General features: G+C 35.1%; 1 protein-coding gene across 1 annotated transcript in view; it reads left to right on the top strand.

The window, feature by feature from the left end:
* Window positions 1–21635, top strand: part of LOC104408808 (thyroid receptor-interacting protein 11-like) — a gene marked incomplete at its 5' end in the record, with an annotated part of 31886 nt that overhangs the window by 332 nt on the left and 9919 nt on the right. The window contains 15 exon segments of the mRNA XM_010018528.1: window positions 2572–2648; window positions 3727–3837; window positions 4935–5210; window positions 6036–6104; window positions 6805–6970; window positions 8620–8985; window positions 9607–9647; window positions 10662–10868; window positions 11951–14977; window positions 17927–17993; window positions 17996–18051; window positions 18248–18441; window positions 19959–20122; window positions 20458–20561; window positions 20899–20998. Of these exon segments, the coding sequence (XP_010016830.1) occupies window positions 2572–2648; window positions 3727–3837; window positions 4935–5210; window positions 6036–6104; window positions 6805–6970; window positions 8620–8985; window positions 9607–9647; window positions 10662–10868; window positions 11951–14977; window positions 17927–17993; window positions 17996–18051; window positions 18248–18441; window positions 19959–20122; window positions 20458–20561; window positions 20899–20998 (5025 nt within the window).

The following is a 21635-nucleotide window of genomic DNA, read 5'->3' as shown; positions in this document are numbered from 1 at the left end:
TGCTGGCTTTACTGGCTTGGTTTTCGTTCTTAGTCCGCCCCTGCTGACCTCAGGATCTGGAGAATAAACAAACATTCCCAGGGTATAATAGCAGAGGTAAATCTTCTCTAGGTTTATTATTCGGAAGTTTCTGACTTGCTTGAAGCGTTATGTTGCTCAGTAATGAAAGCACACAACACACTAATTCCATTCTGTTTGTTCAGCTTATCTAAAACCCCGTTTGATTAGCTTTTGGTGTGGTTTCAGAACACTGCAGAGGAGGAGTACAGAGGGGTTTTTTTGCATTACCAGTGACCTAAGTCTGACGTGTCACGCAGGCAAAGGTCCAGCGTTTATGATAGTTTTGTTATTTGTATTTCAGCTGGGCACAGAGAAACCTGTCGAGTTGTACCGTTCTCCTGCAGCCAAGTAGGAGAACATGGCCATGTTTTTTTAAAGGGGATGGGAAGCTAGGATGATCTGTGTTTAAAACAGGAAGCTGAAACAAAAAAGCTGAGACATCAGAGTAGGATTTCAGTAAAGTAACAGTAAACTTATTCTAGACTGTAGTCTTTATATCTTTAATAAACCTTTTTTGTTACAAGTTGTTGAATAAAACTTGAATTTTATAGTAAAGCAATTGTATAACATGGTAATAAATATCAATAGGTAAATAAATACCACTAGTATTGTTTACCATCTTGAAACTATAACTTCTTGAAAAAACTGAGCATTCTCACAGCAAGTGTTAAGAACAGCAACCACAAAGAACATCTAGGACTTCTGAATACTCAAATGTGAAATTAAACAATTCTACTTTATCTGCAACTTCAAACAAATTTAGATATAAGGAAGAAGTTCTTCACAGTGAGGGTGGTGAGGCACTGGAATGGGTTGCCCAAAGAACTTGTGAATGTTCCATCCCTGGAAGTGTTCAAGGCCAGGTTGGACAGAGCCTTGGGCAACGTGGTTTAGTGCGAGGTGTCCCTTCCCATGGCAGGGGGATTGGAACTAGGTGATCTTTTGGTCTTTTCCAACCCAAACCATTCTATGATTCACAACTATGAAGCATTGCCTAAGTATTATATCAGTCTTGTTGGCAAGCTGATGCTACTGGTCTCATTGATGAGTTTTTTTTGGTATACAGGTCAAATGATACAGAGAAAAATTTATTTGGATGACTGCAAAGTTATCTTTTTTTCCCCACTTTTCTGAAATACTTGTTTAGAATTGTTTTAAACTTCAAAATTCCATATTAGTTTAGTTTGGAAACTTATTCTATGCTGCTAAACTGTGTAGTCATCTAGTGTGTTTGTTTTGCCCTTTTAAAAGTGAAATTGAGATTCTGATTCACACATCTGTGCTTTAGGTTGTGTAAAATACATGTGCTGAGGTTCATTAGTTACTTCCAGGTGTACTTGGCTGCTAGATACTGCTGTAAATGACTTCTGTTTCCTAAGAATTTCAGAGTAGTACATTTTTATGGGTTACTAGCCTTGAGGGTGTAAAAATCTAGTGGCATCTAAGTACTCTTCTGTAAAGCGGGGCCCAGAGAACACTTTAAGCAGTTCCTTAAATTCCTGGTTTTAATTTCCTAATTTTCTAATGTTTCCTAATTTTTAATATTATCCCTCACATTCACTGCTTTGACTGACGTCTGAATTGATGATAGTGTTTGTGGGTCATAAACTTTTAAAATCCTCCATTTAGCAGTTTTCATGGAGAGATTGTTGCTTCTGCAGCACTTGAGCTGCATCAGTTTTAAATAGCACATAGGAAATTATGAAATATGGTATTTACTTGAAAATTATATTTATTTCAAATAACTGTCGAGCTTGCTTTACAATCAGTCAAGGACATTTCTTTTTAATAAAAGGAAATGTGGTATTTCTATGCATTAGAAGTTGGACATGGGAGAAGTAAATATAGCCTGTTTGAGGAGGGTTGATCATTAAAGGGAGAGTGACCCAGGACACAATTATGTGCTTTTTGAGTTAGATACACTGATATGACAGGTTGTGTCACCTTTGTAAATGAAAGTGAGTCCTGTGTTTGTGCCTTCATGAGGGAGGCAGGGGTGGTGTTTTGTTGTATGGGTTATTTTGTGGGGTTTTTTAGGTTTGGGGTTGGATTTTTTATTTTTTTTTTCCCCTGAAAATTTGGTCACTGTTGTGTGTGATTTGTTGAACTAATTCTTGTTTTGAAACTTCACATTAGAATAGTGAGAAATACACAACTGTCATAATCAGAGACAAAGTCCTGTATGAAAAACAGTTCAGTGACATGAAGTAGTCAAGCAAAGACTTTTCATTTCCCTTATTTTAAAGCTTGAATCTATACTTTTTTATTAGCTTTGTGATCTGACTTGAAGTCTCGGTAAGAGAGAACTAAATTACATTCAAAAAGATTCTCTGGTTTGTGAAAAATAACTCTTGACAGTGTTCTGATAAAAGCAGCTTTTGATATTTATCTAGGAATGAACATTAAAGCAGTGTAAATTAAGACACTTGTTAATAACTCTGGTCTTAATTGACGTCTATTTAACAGATTAAAAGTAGCTTAATAAAAATGAAAACTTTCACTTTCTTTCAGATGCAGCAACAGAACTCCATGTGTCCAATTCTAGACTCAGAGAAATAGAAAGTATTAATGCAGCACAAAAGCTTGAAGTAAGAAATTTTGGAACACTACTGTAATTAAACCCAAAAAATAACATTTGTTTCATGTAAAGTTGAAATATTGCATTGAAGTTGCTTGTCCTTGGGTAACTCTAGAAAACAAAAGTGACAGTGGTGTTAGAATGTGGCTTTCTATTTACTTTTTGGGGGGGAGGGGAGAGAAATCACACTCGGGGGGCACATTTGTTTATTGGTATATGCGTATGGTGCACGTTTTTATCTTTCACTAAGTGCTGCATTCTGCAACTGTTCCTACTTGTCACCTGGGGTTGGACTGCAGAAATAGTTTTGGCTCTGAAAAGCTTGCAAATGCAACAGTCTTTTAAGTTTTCATAAGTTTTAGCTGGTAAAGAGTTAAAATCAGTTTATAGTGCTTCATAGATGGCCACAAATAAAATCAGGCTTCAAAGTACAGCGTGTGTGTGTTACCTGATGCAGTTCACTGCCTTTGTTGCCCTACTGTGTGGTCATTTTGACATATCTGTGGATGCATGTGCATTTCCCAAACCAGTTAAAAATCCCATGTGCCCTTGTGGAAAGTGCCTTAGTGTACTTCTACAAATGGCTTGTTGCTTATTGGTCTTATGACTTTATTTATGGCTGTAAACCAACAACTTTCATGTATGTCCTCAGCCCTCAAGAGCATTGAGAAGTTAAGATAGTGTTTTGGGGAAGTAACTGTTCCTGCTTATCCTTTTTGAGATTCTTGCCATCTGCTCTTGACCAATGTCGGAATACTGGACTGTATGGATATCAGCTCTGATTTGTGCTCTGTGGCTGTTCTTAAATTCTGACCACAGGTCATGCAGAGATGTAATTCAGCCTTGAATTTTTCTTCTTGGCATTTACCTCAGGTCACCAAAAGCCTTTTTCTGAAAAGCCATATAAAAATGGAAAGCTTGGACATGAACATGATTTTAGACTGCACTTGGAAGTTACTGTTGTTGTGTGTTTTGAGTAAAATAACATGAGAAATGTGTATAATTTTATTTCTTTGCTGTCCAGCAGCACTTTTCTAATTCTGTAAGAACTTCCGAATTTACCAACATTAATTTCTCATCTTTGCTAGAATGAGAGACTGAAAAAAGTTTGTAGTGATTTAGAAGAAAAGCATGAAGCAGCAGAACTTCAAATAAAGCAGTTATCTATAGAGTACCGAAATCAGCTTCAACAGAAAGAGGTAGGATACAGAGGGAACTATTTGAGTAAGTATGCCAAATAAACTTATGTGTTATGCTGTTTAATCTCTTTGTTATGGTATTTGTGCTCTTTCAGTGGAAGTATTGGTCACAGTTTCAGTTTTCTGGTTTGTTATTGTAGAAGCTGGGAGTCTTAAGACATATCGTTGACTTATGTAACGTAAGCAGAGCTGCCAGGAGAAAGTTAAGATGAGAACAATCCAGGAATGTCATGCATGTATCAATTTCTGTTCTTTCTGTGAGAAAGAACACTTAAATTGCTTTGTATTTCTGATTCATTTATCTTTAAGGAAGGCAACAAGCAAATTCTCATTTGAAGCAGTTATATTGTCTGTAGATACCATAATTATTTATCTTAATGTATACAATTTCATAATCTGAGAAGTATCCCTTTGTGATGGAAACACCAGCTTTACAGCTTATTGTGTAACATGAGATTTCATAGCCTTTTAAATGAAGACAGTTGCCAGTATGCCTAGAATTACACAAAAGAAGTTTTATTTCTGCTCTATTTGTAAATGCATGTGGGAATCAGAGGAAGTAGAATTTTGGGATGCATAGAATTCTGCTTATTAAATACAATAACAGAGTTGTTACGAGAAAACTGCATGCAGCTAATTTCAGGTTATTGTAAATAAGTAAATTTTCAATACATAAAGTGTAAAAGAAATCAAATGTAATATAAATGGGGGAGCACCATATATTGGTGAATTTTCATATCTGAATACACTCATTAATTTTTATTTTTTTTTTTTTGTGCAACCTCTCAGCCTGACTCTTTGCTTTAGTACCTTGGCTGCTAAAGAAATCAGCACTTTTACTGAAGCTTCACTGAACTGAAAACTGTTGAAACTTTTAGTATGTGTCCTTCTGGGAGATACTTTGTAAACGTCAGCTAAGACTGCTTTTCTCCATTAGGAGGGAGTTTGGGTTTTTTTCCGTTTTGTTTTAGTGGAAGCAATCGCATATTTGTGCTGGGGACAAGTTGTCTGGTTGGTCCACCTTTCATAAGGTTACAAAGAGGCAGAGTGTTTAATGTTGTTCTTACTGAAACAATACATTTTATTCTGTATATTAGGTGGAAATCAGCCATCTAAAAGCTAGGCAGAATGCACTGCAGGAACAGCTGCAGAAAGTACAGACGGCTGCTCAGTCAGCACAGTTGGGAGTTGGTGTTTTACCACCAGCCACTACATCAGCTTCATATGTTCCAGCGGTGAGACGTTCCTCAGGTTTTGAAGGAGATGACATGGATTTTGGAGATATAATCTGGTCACAACAAGAAATAAACAGATTGTCCAATGAAGTTTCTAGGCTTGAATCTGAGGTTGACCACTGGAAGCAGATTGCACTGGTGAGTATTTCCTCTCTGTCTTACTCTCCACTGCAAATTAGAGTTTTCAATGAATGTGGTGGTTTTGGAATGGGCTTCTGAAAGTTCATGCTGTACAATTTCTAGAAGCAACATGATTTGATGGAGAAGCTGAAACTTAATTATCTTTTTGTCATTTTCATGCTGTCACATGGCTAACATTCAGTTAACGACATTCATTGACTAACTTCCAAATGCTTCATGATGCTTTTATGCATGATTTGTCAAGTTAGGAAAAAGGCTTCATAAACATTTGCCTGTACTACTTCAGGGTTTAATTTCTGTGCAGCCTTTCAGAAAATAATCTTCCTGGCTCTGATATTAATTATTTATTGACAGTACAATTCTGTGATAGTTGAATATTTGCATACTGGCTTTACTTATGCTTCTCCCAGTCCTTGTTATGTCAGTTGTAATTCATGATCTGCTGAGACAAGAAAGAATACAGTCTTTCAAGCTGTCGTTGATATGAGTCATTGTTTTTCAAGCTATAGCCTGATTTCAGAGGTATTGTTTTCCCATGTAGAAATATTCAAGTAAAATTAGGAAACCCTGTTGTATTATTACGTGCAATAACACCCACCACCACAAACTTCTACGTATTTCCATATAATAATAATAATAAAAAAATGTAAAATAAAAATCTTTCCATTAAAATGTATTTTTTTTTTAATCAATCTTACTGTAGATTTGAATTTTTCTTCACATTACCTTTGTTTTTCTACTCTGAGTATCAATAGAGGAAACGTGAAAAATACACCTATTCATCATGATTTTCACATGGATATGTGGTTTTTCTTTTCTCAGTCTTCCAAAGTGCAAGGGACAAACGATGCTGAACAAAGCGAAATATGCAAACTGCAAAATATTGTGAAGGTAATATGACAACTTTGACAAGCTAGTCTTCTCTTACACTTTATTCTTGATGGTTTTGCATATGGTCACATGACTTACGAATATAGTTAAAATGTTTGTAACACAAGCACTTATATTTTCTTTGTTAAAAATGCAAGTGGGCTTGTAATATCACAGCAATATTTCAGTCAGCAGTACAATATTTAAAAAGTTATTCTGAGAAAGGGTATTTATGTGAACTTGTTGAATATAGTACATAAGCTTAAAAGAATTATGTCAGTATTTATGAGGGCACATCACTTTCAGAAGCTGTTGATGACTGACTTATGAGACTCCATTTTAGATACACAAAATAATTTCTTCTTCATTCTCAGAAACATCTTTCTTTTTCTTATTGAAGATGCAGAATATGCATTTGCCTGTCATCCTTGAAAGTTGCTAGAAATGTGTCCTATTGTATCCGCTTCCTGTGAAAAAGTTGTAATCTCTCTACATTAGTTTAATATTTGCTGTTGTGTAGAGCATGCTGTTTGTGTAAACATATTTTTAAAAAGAGATGTCTTTTGTTGGAGTTTTTTTTAAGCATGTTAAAAGACAAGAAATGTGACTTCTGTGAGGAATCCTTTAAAAAATCCTTAATTTTACTAAGGAAAATGTTTTTATTTCTTTTAAATTTTTTCTTTCTTAAGATTCTGTACTATTTTTCTATTTATACTTCTAGGAGCTCAAACGGAATTTAAGTCAAGAAATAGATGAACATCAGCATGAACTTTCAGTGTTGCAGGATGCACACAGACAAAAGCTAGTAGAGATAACTCGTCGACACCGAGAAGAGCTGAGTGAATATGAAGAGCGAATTGAAGAACTTGAGAATCAGTTACAGCAAGGTCTTTATTACCGCATGCTTTCTTTTTTAATGTACAGTGAATTTTGGTTAAAGCATCAAATATATATGTAACAGTGTAATAGATACTAAATACATGATGTTTAGGAATTTGATTTTCAACTTGATTTCATCTTAATGTTTAGGATGTGTGTCCTAGTATCCTATATTCACTGTCGCTGGCTTGAACTGGAGCTTTTCGGTTTTTGATGTATATCAGTCTAGAGAGTCATTTTCTATACATCTCCAATGTTGTGCTCCAAATCCTACACTTTCTGGGTTTGTTTTTTTTTTAACTTACACTGAATGCAGGTGTGGACAAGATATACAAAGTTGAAAATAAGAAAATCTTAGCACAAGAGTAATTTTGATGAGAAGCACTATGTGCCAATTCAGTTACTTGACAAAAACTCAAGATTGGCAGAAGGACCACACCTCAGTCTGCGGCATGACTAGATTGTAGGAGAAGCTTAGTAGTTCTCACAAGGAGCTTTTTATTGTCTTGTAGGTATTTCATATTCCATAAAAATAGTTATGTCAGATTTCCTTTAGGGGCTTCCTTGCACAAATACGTAAGATTTGCCTGTAAACATCTATTTTATTATGTGTTAAAGCTTTGACTTCTGAAGAGTATATACTCTCCTTTTGGAAAGCGAGTTCCATTTCCTTCTTGGAAAGAAGGGAAATATTTTCGAAGCCACTTAATTCCTAAGGTAGTACTGATAGAGAATTTATTTCTTAAAATCAGATGCCTGTTAAGATGTTATCTGTCTTTTACTGTACGTATGTACACCAGCAGGACTAGCATAATGAAGTTATAGGCAGGAATCCTGTATCCTTTGCATTACAAGTCATCTGTAAAATAATATGGCTCACAGCTTTTGAAGATTTAAGAGTTTTGGGGTTTTTTTTTATTCTGTTGGTCTGTTTGACATCATTATACAGACTGGGGCAGGAGGAGGTGTTTGAGCTTACACTGAGGGGAATTCACAAGCAGCGTGCTTTCATTTAACTTTTTTTCTGTAATTTTTGATTACGCCTTTTTGTACACTAACTTTCCTAGAAATTACATTGTGATAATATGGTGGATCTGTAAAAACATCAGTTCTGCAAAGTGAGATATTTAAGTGAAAAACTCTGTGCATCATTTAGCAAATGACATACTAATCTGTAGCAAACAGTTCTCTGTAACAACCATTCAGCAAACCTTTGAAATTTAATTAAAATATAAACAGGGGGTTTGCATCAGGCTGAATTAGATGGGGTTTGATTAATTATTCTTGGAAAATTTAGAGGTTCCAAATCCCAGTATACTAGATTCTTTTATCTCCCCACCAGAGAGATGGGGGTCCAGTATATTTTAATTAAATGGTGAACAGTGTATATTTTGCAATACTTTAAGTTTTAAAAATTATTTCAAGCCAGGGATGTGTAAGTATTTGAAAAGCTGCTTATCAAACCAGTAGTATGTATAGCACTGCTACAAATCTTCATTCTCTTTAAGTAAGCTTTCTGTTGATGATGATTATCAAGTCTTTGGTTTAGATATCTCCCTCTTTCAGGAGAGTGGGTAGAAGAAGAGACTCTTAAGCAAAAGATCAACAGTGCTGCTGGTTTTGATTAATATTGCTAACAATTTCTTTTGTTTTTTAGATGATGTGAGCACTGATGCCATGGGTGGCTCTAAAATTAATGAACAGAAAAAAAATGCTCAGAGTCTAGAAGGAGGAAAAATAGAAGAGTTGCAGGTTGTAAAGGACCAAAAGGATGAAATAAGAAAATTAAATCACAGCTTGTCTTCTGCCAAAGAAGAAAATAAAATTCTTCTGAAAGAGCAAGAATTGGCAAAAGTAGAAAAGATCCAAATAATGCAAGAATATGAAAATCTTAAGTCTGACTTTAGCAAGCTTCAGAGTGCTGTTGCAGAGCAAGATGCTCTCCTGAAAGAACAGGAGAAGAAGCTCCAATCAAAAACAGCACTACCAGAGGATATTGTCAGACTACAGCAAGCACTGTTAGGTACTAAGATGATGATTATTTTTTAAAATTTAATTATTTTTAGTAAACCTTCACAGATTTCCACTTTTAAAGCTCAGATTTTACTTTAAGAATTTGGAACTTAGTATAAGAATATGTATCTTTTGAAAGTCGCTGGTTTGGAAAATGGTTTTCCATTGAGGTAAGGCTAAGCTGAAAAGGAGACGTAACTGGGATTAACATGATTGATTATCATAGGGCTTTCTGAATAGGTAAGTAACAACAAGAAGTTCCTTGTTTAAATTCTAAAAGTACACTTTTGGTAAAGGCAATCTGCTGCTACTATCTTCTCGCTAAAGTAACACTGAAACTTCTCTGTTTAAGAAGTATATCTGTATGTAGAAAATATTTTAATATTGCATAACTGATACACTGTAGTACCAAAGTCCTCCTAATGTGGACTCAGTTGTAAAAGTAATGCTCTACTTTGTGGTGGTGATTGATGGTGCATTTCAGTCTTCTACAGCACTGATGATTATCATCTCAAAATACTGTGAAACTATTCTCTTCTGAGCAACAGAGTTTTGTAAGGGCAAGGTGGGGGAATTGGTTTTATTATTTGGAAAGTGGTAACATTCTGTAATTTTTTTTTTCCCTTTATAGAAGCAGAAAATGAAATAGCAAGACTTTCAAGTTTAAATCAGGTAAAGCAATTTCTAAATTAAGCCAACAAAGTTTTTGTAAATAGTAACTGATGGAAAACACGTTCTGGCACTGTAGAATTTTTTTGGAGCAATTACACTTCTAAATGAATAACCTTGTAATCAAGGAAATAACTGTAGGTTAATTCTAGAATTACATGTGGAATTGATAGAAACGACACATTTTGACTTGTGAAACTCCATAGTTCCTCTGTTACAGAAAACTAGATTTCCACCTATCCATTGCTACTTACACTGCTGTAACATACATTTAAAAAGTATTAATAGGATATTCTGTAAAATTTCTCACTTTTCACCCCTTTGGCACATTCCAGTTTTGATACTGTTATCAGCTGTAAAATACCTCTCTCCTTACATGTAGTACTCTAATGATAGTACATTCCATTTTACTGATGAAGTTAAGCAATGGAACACAGTTTCTCTGGAACACACCTTCAGAGTTTGTCAAGATTGACTTAGTCTTTATAAACTCAGGCTTAAGAGATTTGTCTTAGTTTACTTTGTATCCAGTAGTATTTCTTAACTGGGGTTTTCTGTGTTTTGCATGTGTTGAAGAGCTCCAGTGGCATTTTTTATAAGGATGTTATTCAGGTGTCTTTTATTAAAATTTCCTGTCTCACTATGCAGCATGCTACATGTTTATAGAGTATCTCTTGGACATGTAATAATTTATCCTAGCTGTGGATCCGTGCCTCAGAGGTGGATATAACTTTGCTTGCCAGACAGTGCCTTTTTGTGCAGAAGCTTGTAAATTACAGTCCTAAAGTTAGTGATGAGAAAATAAATGTCTATGTGTGAATGGTAGAGACAAATACTTCCCAATGAAGAATTTTTAAGTGGCATAATATTAATGTAGGCTTAGAGATTCTAATAAAAAAGGCATATTTTGCTTTTAATTGTTGAAAGGGGGAAAATAAACCATTTCAGTTCTGAAGAGGTTATAAATTTCACCAAGATAAGGTCTAATATTTAGATTTTTTTTTTTTTCAACTAAAGGAAGGACTTGAGAAGGAACTGACAAGTTCACAACATAAAAATGAGAATATTCTTTCTGCATATGCTGACAATCGGAATTCAGAATTAAGTCAGTTAAGACAAGATTTGGAAAGGAAAGAACATGAATTAAATGAAAGTATTGCTGAAAGAGAAACATTAATAGTGGAGTTGGAAGAACTAGACAAGCAGAATCAAGAAGCTACTCAGGTAATAAACACTGCAACTATTTATTTAACTGCTAAAATATTTAGATTTGTGTGCATGTTGATCTTTTAAGTTGGTCTTTGAACATAGATAACAGGGAAATATAAGTTATCCTCTGAGGCTTAAAAAGAATATTGGGACCATCTTAGTGCAAAATTCTAAAGTGCAAGAAACCCACTTATTATGGATGAAGAAATAATATGGTATGTGAGCTATCCATAAGGCATGTCACTTCCTGAAGTCCAGTTAAATATTACTTGATTTTTTTACTCACAAGATTTTTGACAGACTTTAATCCTGCTAATATTTAGACCTCTGTCTTATGAGAGTATGCATAGCATGAATTACTTTTTAAAACTTTTTCCTTTTATTATTTTAATTATGGTGAGTAATTAAGTTGCTTTATTACAGGTTCTTCATAATATGAGCATGTGTGGGGCAAAAAAGGTCACTGACTATGATCAAAATAGAGCAATAACAGTTTTGTCACTGTTCTGATATATTTGACCTGTAAACATACAGTTGCAAGCCATGCATTTTCAATACTGGTTTACTTTATGGAATTAAACATTAAATTGTTTTCCTGTGAAATGAGTCCCAGAAAATGTGTTTAAAATGAAGCTCAAACAAGATATTGAAAATAGAATATACAGATAGGCATTCTCTTCTGTAGTTTGTTATTTTAAATTTAGTGCCCCCCTGTTTTTAAGAAACGGGTATATGCTGTGTACCCATTCCAGCTGCCCTGGCAAATTCTAATGGTTCTTTTTCTTAAGTATCTCTCTTTTTGTTCCTTGATTTAAGTACTTAGTGTTCTTGTTTCTAGTGAATTGTAATCTTTTCCTATTTGATAATTTGATACGTGTTTTTAATTAAGTTAGCATTGACTAGTTGATGCTACTTCCACCTGACCTTGGCAACTAGGAAACAGTTTTGCTTCCTCTCAGGTGTGGGCTTTGGCTGGGTTTTTTTGGGTTTTGTTTTGTGGTTTGTTGTTGGTTTTTTTCTTTAGTGTTCAGAGGCTAAAAATGCACAGTTCAGCTGGTTCTCCTTTCCTAATGAGTTCTTGTTTATGTACATTTCAGCATGTGATTACACTGAAAGAGCAGCTGTCAAAGCAACACACAGAAACTGATAGTATCATCAACCAGCTGAAATTTGACTTAGATTTTGAAAGAAAGAAATTATCAGAATTAGAAATGGAGAAGATGGAAACTATTAAGGAGTTAGATAGTCAGAAAGAAAAACTAAGCCAATGTTCATATGCACTTAATGATTTGCATATAAGTAAGCAGCAGCTTCAAGATAATATTAAAGATCTTCAGGAACAATTAAAGAAAGCCCAGGATTGTAATTTTCATCACAAAAAAGAGATCGGAGAATTGCAGCAGAGACTAAAAGAACGAGAAGAGGAACTTTCTGTATCCTTGAGCAAGTTAACAGAAAAAAGTAATCAGGAATCTAACTACACTTGTCAAGACCTGATTCTGAAGAAAAGAGAAGTAGAAATTGCAAAACTACAGAATGACGTTTCAGAAAATAAACAGCTAAATGAAGACTTAAAGAAATCTCTGTCAGATCTTAGAACAGAAAATGGAAAGCTGATGGCAGCCACTGAAGAACTAAAACAGGAGTTAAATAATGCCATTTCTGAGAAAAATAAAGTTTACTCGGAAAAAGACACTGTTGTGGAGGCCTTGAAAATGGAAAAAAGACAGATAGAGAGTGAATTAAACCAGGCAGAGAAGAGGCTTTTGGAACAAGCACATAAGTATAAGCAGACTATTGAGGAATTATCAAAAGCACGTAGTATGGATACCAATGCATTGCAGCTTGAACATGAGCGCTTAGTTAAATGCAATCAAGAGAAAGACTTTAAGATTGCTGAGCTTAAAAGGAGCATTGAGCAGATGGAAACTGACCATCAAGAAACAAAAGAGATGTTGACTACTAGCTTAGGAGGACAAAAGCAGTTGACAGAACTCATTAAAGAAAAAGAGGTATTTATTGAAAAATTTAAAAATCAAGCCTTGCAAGTGAAGCAGGAACTTGAGGAATATATGAAAGATTCGAAAAAGCAGGATGTCTTAAAACAGAACTTGGAGGAAAAAGACAGAAGTCTTGCAGTCATGAAGGAAGAAAATAATCATTTGAAAGAAGAAATTGAACGCCTTAAGGATCAGCAAAGCAGATCCATGCCTGTGGTTGAGCCTAAAACTCTAGATATTATTATTGAACTTGAAAGTGAGGTAACACAGTTAAAAGTAATAAAGAATAATCTTGAAGAAGAAATAGAAGTTCTCAAGAAAACAATAGAAGATCAGAACCAAACAACAGTACAACTTCAGCAGTCTTTGCAGGAGCAAAGAAAGGAAATAGATGAGTCTAAATTTCAGTGTGAGCAAATGAATGTCACACATGAAAGACTTTCCTTAGAGAAAGATGAGGAAATAAAAAATTTACAGAAAACAATTGAACAAATTAGAACTCAGTTGCACAAAGAGAGACAGATTATTCAGACTGATTCCTCTGATCTCTTTCAGGAAACCAAAGTTCAGACTCTTAATGGAGAAAATGGAAATGAAAAGCATGACTTATCTAAAGCTGAAATTGAAAGACTGGTAAAAGGTATCAAAGAAAGGGAGATGGAGATTAAGCTTTTAAATGAAAAGAATGTGTCTCTAAGTCAGCGAATTGATCAGTTGTCTAAGGATGAAGTTGGCAAACTTACTCGGATCATTCAAGAGAAAGATTTGGAAATAAAAGCTCTCAATGCTAGAGTTTCCTCAGCTTCCTCTAGGCAGGATGTTCTTTGTCTTCAGCAGCAGCTGCAAGCTTATGTTCTGGAAAGAGAACAAGTACTAGCGGTTTTAAGTGAAAAGACAAGAGAAAACAGTCAGTTAAAAACAGAGTATCGTAATATCATGGATATGGTTGCTGCTAAAGAAGCAGCTTTGGTAAGGTTGCAAGAGGAGAATAAAAAGTTATCTGATAGATCTGAAAACAGCAGTCAAGACATGTCTAGAGAAACTATTCAGAATTTATCCCGTATCATTCGAGAAAAAGATATTGAAATAGATGCTCTAAGTCAAAAATGCCAAACCTTATTGACTGTCTTGCAGACATCCGGTACAGGTACTGATAATGGATCAGGAGGTGTTAACAGTAACCAGTTTGAGGAACTTCTACAAGAACGCGATAAATTAAAACAGCAAGTAAAGAAGATGGAGGAGTGGAAGCAACAAGTAATAACCACAGTTCAGAACATGCAGCATGAGTCAGCTCACCTCCAAGAAGAGTTACACAAGCTTCAAGCACAAATTTCAGTTGAAAGTGATAGTAATTCAAAGTTGCAGGTAGATTATAATGGCTTGATTCAGAGTTATGAACAGAATGAGAAAAAGCTGAAAAGTTTTAGTCAGGAATTAGCACAAGTTCAACACAGCATAGGACAGCTTTATAACACCAAGGATCTTCTCCTGAGTAAACTTGATTTGGTGACACCATCTGTGGCGATGGCTTCCACTGTTTCACAGTTTTCAGACGTACAGCACAGTACTCTGGAACTACTGGGTGACGAGGCTAAACTTCAAAATGAGTTGGAACAACTGAAAAAAAAGTTGCAAGAGAAAGATTCAACTATTAGAACTCTTCAGGAAAACAATCAACGACTATCTGATTCTGTGGCTACAGCATCAGAGATTGAAAGAAAGAATCAAGAAGGAACTGAGTCAGAGATAAGGCAGATCAAAGAAAAACATGATGTCTTACAGAAATCACTTAGGGAAAAAGACATATTAATTAAATCTAAAAGTGATCAGTTACTTTCTGTGAGTGAAAATCTTAGTAACAAAGAAAATGAAAATGAGCTTTTGAAGCAAGCTGTGACTAATCTTAAAGAAAGAAATTTGATTTTAGAAATGGATATTAGAAAACTGAAAGAAGAAAATGAAAAAATAGTTGCAAGGTCTAGAGAAAAAGAAACAGAATTCCGAGCACTTCAGGAGACTAATATGCAGTTTTCAATGATGCTGAAGGAGAAAGAGTTTGAGTCTCACTCAATGAAGGAAAAAGCTCTTGCTTTTGAGAAGTTGTTGAAAGAAAAAGAACAGGTATGTGCATTCATATTTATGAATGACTTTCAAAATTAGGCACATGGTAATGCATTTTTGTGTATATGTAGCCATCAAGTATTTGCCTGAAATCTGTTTGTGACTCCTTACTGCATTACACTACAACAAAAATCCTCCCTTTGCAAAGTTAAGAAATTGAAAGTCAGCAGGTGAGTGGTTTACAATGTTATCTGTTAATTGTGCAGCCATAAACGACTTTTATTTCATTTATTTGGTAATTGGTCATTTACTGAACGGCTGCTTAATATTATGCTTTGGCCCTGTTATTCATTAAGTGCCCTATCTTATTTTTACTGTATGGTGCTCAAACTTATGCAGAGTTGGCCAGCAGGATTAATTTTCCATTGTGCTTTCCTCTAGTGTTTGTTATTCCAATGTGGTTGCTTCACAACATCCCTTTGAGGTGAATGGACTTCTGTATCTTGCTTTTATGGCTATAGAATGTCCAGTGCAAAAAAAAAAAAAAAAAAGATAAAAGACTGGATAAGCTGAATTACTGGTTTCTTCTCTACAATTTGACAAATGGCGAAATTGACACTTTTTTCAAAGTGTATGTTCAGAGGAAAGTTGCAGTGGCTTGTAAATTCTCTTGTGTAATTTGAAGAAGAATCTTTTTTAGAAGAGGAAAGAATTATGTAGCATCATTGATACACAGGTCAACAGCGTGTTGTATGATTTGCTGCTGGTGGAGCTAATAAGTAGTTTGTCAATTGCCATTTCTCTTTGAGAAATAGGTATTAAGTACAGTGCCAGAGTCTTTCTGGAGTTTAACAGACACTTGACAGCAGAACTGCAGGATGTAGGTGCTCTGAGAGTGGGTATGTCTTAGAGGGAGATTTTGTTGGTAAGTAATTCCAAACAGATGATACTCTTTTGTTGTTTCCTCTGTACTGCTCAGGTCCCCATTCTTTTCATCTTGATGGCACTGGTTGCTGTTCTTCAGTCTTCTCTTACAGTTGTCCCCCTGTGCATTCTGTTCTTAGTATCCCTGTGGCTTTTAGTGTAACTTCCCATTTTCTGAAGTTATGAGCATTGCCCATTATCAGAGAATTGTATTTATGCAACCATTGCTAAGTAACTTGGCATTAGTTTTACCCCCAGTATAATTAAAAATATAATTACTATAATTTAAAGTATAATTAATACTATTATTGTTATGCTTTTAAAATATAATTAAAATTAATAAAATGGTTTTGGTTGAAAGGGACCTTGATGATCATCCAGTTCCAACCCCTCTGCCATGGGCAGGGACACCTTCCACTAGACCAGGTTGCTCAAAGCCCTGTCCAACTTGTCCTTGTACACTGCCAGGGATGGAGCAGTCATATTTCTCTGGGCAAACCTGTTCCAGTGCCTCACCACCCTCACATCTCTTTGAAACTTTTTCAAATTGCCAACTAAATCTGCAGTGTAATGGATTTGGAAAGTGTAATTTGGATTTAACAATATATGTCTTTCTAAATTTAAGTCTTAACTTAGACCGAATATAAGTTGAAAACTAGGATATTTTTTTTTTTATTTTTTTTTTTTTTTTGAGAAATTTGACTTTGGACAGCTGCTTAGAGGTGTTCGCTGATAGTAGATGTTTTCCTATCCTGTTTTAAAGAAATACTATAAAAGTACGATGAGAAGTTTTATTGTCTCGAAGTACAGTTACGTTGTGACAAATGGCTTTGAATTACCACTGGGAATTTTAACATTCATCAGTCTTTGCCATATAAAACATATTAATACTTTACAAATTAACACTTCTACTATTTTGTTGGGGATTTTTGGTTTTTTTTTGTTTGTTCGTATTGGGGGTTTTGTGTGGTGTTTGTTTTTTAATTCTAACTCCTAGAAATCTGTATTGTCTTGGCTAGGTTCTCTGTGTTGCATGTCTTTGGCCTGCAGAGTTTCACTCACTGGTGATTTAGGCTTTTGGTTTCACAAACATGGCATATTTGGATGTTTTTCTTGCACAGATCAGAGAAGTTCCTGTTACATGCTTTGTGTTCACTCTGGAGAACTAGAAAAAATAGTATTAAAGCAGTTTTGTGGTTTATGTGTTTGTGTCAGAAGATAACGTGCCATTAAAAGAGAACGTCTGCTTGCAGGTTTATGGTTCTAGGGCAAAAACAATTTTTCTATACTCGGTTTGATTAATAAAACAAATAATTGAAGCTAGTAAGTATTAATGACAAAAACGAAGATTACTATATTTTTATCTAGCATATTCAGTATGCTTTCAGAACAACACATGAGACAAAAGGTAAAGAGCATGGTGACAAGTTTCCAATAACTGAAAATGCATTCATGTGTACATGGCAATTCTGTGTAACTGACATAATTGCACTTCTTTATATGTCTATGTGAAGTTGTAAACTGCCTGTAAGTGAGAACATTATTTGTTGAAATTTGACATCTGAAAACATGATGGACATTGTTGTGATTCATTCATTGAAGGCTAATATTCGGGAGTGAGGTCACCCTATGGTTTATTTTTTTAAGATTTCTTCCTGTGTTAAGTTGTCTTAAGTGCAGACAAGTTGACCTGCCTAGGCTGATGCTTTACATGTGCATGGCCTAATAAATGGGTATCACAGCTAACAGATTTCAAACACCAGGGGGAAAAGTGAAGTTTTCAAGTATACAAGTGGCTGAAACACTATGTACATAATACATATCTCTCATCTAAAGATAGATAGGTGTCTGTTTGTTTGCAGCAGTCAATTAAGAAAAAGCTTCTGTATAGGTCTTCTGTATAGGTGAGTGAACTAACTTCAAAATAATATTTTCCCCCAATGTTTTTTTGTGTTATAGAGCCATGGGTGTATTGCCCTTTTCCTTGTTAGATCAGTATTGTCTTTAAGCTTTCTGGGCAAAGACTGTATCTCCTTTGGTAAAACTATTTGCCATGCTTGAAATGCATGTTTGTGTCTTCAACAGGGCAAGACAGGAGAATTGAATCAACTGTTAAATGAAGTTAAATCAATGCAGGAAAAGGCTGTTACTTTCAAGTCATGGTAGCACTCAAACAGAAGCAAATGGAGAGCAGTGCCCTGCAGAATGAGGTAAACCACCAAATAATTTACAGTTGCAAGAAATAAAAGAAAAAATATTTTCCATATTTTTTTTGTAACAATCACTTGTAAAAATAATTTAAAATCTATACACACGCAGTGTGCTTCCGTGGACATGTTTTAAGTTTGCTTAAATTACCTTTATGAAAGGTGATAGTACGAGCAACTTAAGGTATGTTCTACACAGATACAGCATTTGCGTGAGAAAGAGCAGCGCCTAAATCAGGAACTGGAGAGGTTACGCAACCACCTTTTAGAGATGGAAGACTCCTACACACGAGAAGCTTTAGCAGCAGAAGACAGAGAGGTCAAGCTAAGAAAGAAAGTCTTGATTTTGGAAGAAAAACTCGCGTCCTCATCTACTGCAGTGGAGAATGCCAGGTACTCTTTTAATTTATACAGCAGTAGCATTAGCTGTAGATACCACAGTTAGCTAGACTGGTACTTAATGGCTGTATTTTACAGAATTGCCGTTCTGTAACATGCTGAGTACTTGAGAAAACAAAAAGATAAGAACCTTTGTTACTCTGAATCTGGAAGGCGATTTGAAATGTACTTGGCTGCTATTGAGAATTTAAGAAAGTACTTGTCCTTTTAGTAGCAGCTATTGAAATCTCACATCTATAACTGTGCTTAGAACTAGAACCAGCAAAAATCCTTCAACCCATCAATCTAGTTATCTGTCAAATCAAAAAAGATGGACTTAACTTTCTTTTTCAAGTAAGGCTTCATTCAGTTTGAACTAGTTTTATTTTATGCGCTTCAGTGCACAGATGTGACTGTCATGGTTTGTGAATTGCTTTTGAGACAAGTACACATACTTTATACCTGATACCATGGAAAGTATACACTGCAGTAAGCAGTTTTTTCTTTTTAGCCTATGTAAAGTAAGATGCATTGAAGATCTCACAGGTAGAACCTGGGAGGCTAGTGCCAATTGTGATTATGGGCAAGTAAGTAAAACCCCACCATTTTCAGCCAGAACAATGAAAACCCTAGTATTAAAATTACTTACCTTGACTGCTTTAATGCTGTTTTATTTAGAGGAATGTTGGTTACTTTGGGCACAGGAATGCTTTTTTGATCTTATTACAATTGTCAAAATGAACAGGTATTTTAATCAAAAAGTATGTATGTAGCTACAGTCTTTAAGTGCTAAAGATTGATTCCACTCTTAACGTTCTCAGTAAAGAGATTCTGAGTTGAACGGAATTTGTTGTGAAAAATTGTGGAGAAATGGAAGAGTTGGGAGAAGGTTGTGTAAAATCTGTTCATCAGATTGTTTCTTAATTCTTCATCACACTTGCAAATACTTTTCAAGAAAAATTGCCTACTTGCCACCTGATAGGCACTCTTTCAAAAGACTGGCATAGGAGTAAGTCAGGTTCATAATGCTTTTGCATAATGGAAAGTGAAATGGGGCATTCAGTGGTCAGTATGGAGTAAGATATACTGAGTTCTTGTAGACTGCTTTAAAAGTAAAAATTGGTGGAAAGACCTATTGGTTCATGTAGCAATTGAAGCAGATAATTGGTGAGATATGGATTTTTTTTTTAAGATAATGTTACAATAATGAATGGCAAAGAGTAGGTTTTTCTTTTCCTAATGCGCTTCAAGCGAAAGTAGGGGGGTTTTATTGTCGAAATTTTATTACCAGACTTACATAAAATCTGTCATTAGTTGGTGGGGTTTTTTGTTTGGTTGGTTTGGTTTTGAGGTGGGTTTTTTTGTTTGGTTTGGTTTGTTTTTTTGTTTGAAGAGGGACTGGGGAACAAAAATTGCCTTCATTTTTATAAATTGAGCTGAAAAATTAAAGGTAGAGTATTTTTGCTGGGATTTAATTTTCTCTATGATTACTTCTGTTATCTTGATAAATAATGTATTTTATTTTCATGAAGTCATCAAGCTAGTCTGCAAGTTGAATCTTTGCAAGAACAATTAAATCTGGTTTCCAAGCAGAGAGATGAAACTACGCTACAGCTCACCATCTCACAGGACCAAGTGAAGCAGTATGCATTGTCCTTAGCCAACCTGCAGATGGTACTAGAGCAATTCCAACAGGGTAAGTTTTGTCAAGAAGTAGCAAAGATTGCAGCTAATATTTTGTAACTGGCATAGTTACCATATTGTGGTGCTTTTTAAATATCAGTTACCTGGTTTCCTTTTTGATAGCTTGAATTTCAGAATCTGATGTCTGTTAAAAAAACCTTAAACAATTCTGGTCCTGTGAAAACTGATGGTCAGTATCCCATTTATAAAATTTTAATTCCACCTCTACCTCATGAAGACCAGACATGATAATTCTGAGGTTTTGCAATCGTGTATCTCAGTTACATGCTGTGAATCAAGATTTTTTGTTTGTTTGTTTTGTTTTGCTTTGTATTTTTAACCCTTTAGAAGAAAAAGCTATGTATTCAGCAGAGCTGGAGAAACACAAAAAACAGACCGAAGAATGGAGGAAAAAAGCAGAAAACTTAGAAGAAAAAGTTGTATCACTGCAGGTGGGCTGACTAATGAAATTGAACTGTATGAAACTGAATGCTAATTCTTGAATGATTTTTTTGTTTTAACTGCTATGTTGAGTGTAATTGTCTAAGAATGCATTGAGTTACGTAATTATTCTTTCTTCCTTGGAAGAGAGGGGGGCACTAAAACATCAGCAAAGCAGTGTTCCACTGCTGACCATCCATTTTCTGAGGATGTTTACAATCCAATTATTCTAAAGAAAATGTGATTGAAGTCTCTGCATCTGTTATGTTTGATCTATGTTGTATTAGCATAATTGTGGTAATGAACTGCCTTGCTTCTCTTTTTGTCCCTTTCCTGCCCTCTATTCAGGAAAGTTTAGGAGAGGCAAATGCTGCACTGGATGCAGCATCAAGGCTTACTGAGCAGCTTGACATCAAAGAGGAGGAGATTGAGGAACTTAAGAAAGAAGGTAACTATTTTATTTTTTTTCTTTTAATCTGTGCTTAAAACATTCCAAGCAGCTGAGGAGACAATATAGTATTCCTAGAAACTTACTGAAATTCATCTCCTATGAGGAAAAGAATAATTCTGTGACATCTTTTGAGGTTTTCCCTGTTTATAAAACGAAGTTGAAAAAATATGCTTACCTTCTGTTAGGGATCTTTCTCAAACAATAGCTCTCTATAGTTGGGGTTTTTTTGTTCCTCTCCTCTCTCCTCTCCCTCAGTACCAAAACCCTTAATATAGCACTTAAAAAATGTCTTTTTAGTATGTGTGTATAACACCAAATGTTATCAGATTTTCTGAAGTAACTACCTACCTTATTTGATGCAGACACAGGAATACAGTCAGGTGGAGAGGAAGGGTGTACTGTTGGCAAGAGATGTAGAGGGAGCAGCTCTTGCACAGATGTGAGACTGTCTGGAGAGTTTATGTGGAAGATCTTGGACATATCTTTAGATTGTATTTTTAGCTCTCATTTAAAATAAGCTTCCTGATTTCTGATATTTAGAAAGATACCTTCCACATTGCTCTCAGATTAAGTACTTTAAATATTTGATGAATGTCATTACTTTGGATTTGAAGACAAAACTTGGCCAGACTGT

This window comes from Nestor notabilis, unplaced genomic scaffold (assembly GCF_000696875.1).
Source record: "Nestor notabilis isolate BGI_N333 unplaced genomic scaffold, ASM69687v1 scaffold5187, whole genome shotgun sequence".
NCBI classification, from domain to species: Eukaryota; Metazoa; Chordata; class Aves; order Psittaciformes; family Psittacidae; genus Nestor; species Nestor notabilis.
Note: the sequence above shows the minus strand (reverse complement) of the source record. Positions and strands in the feature narration are given on the sequence as shown.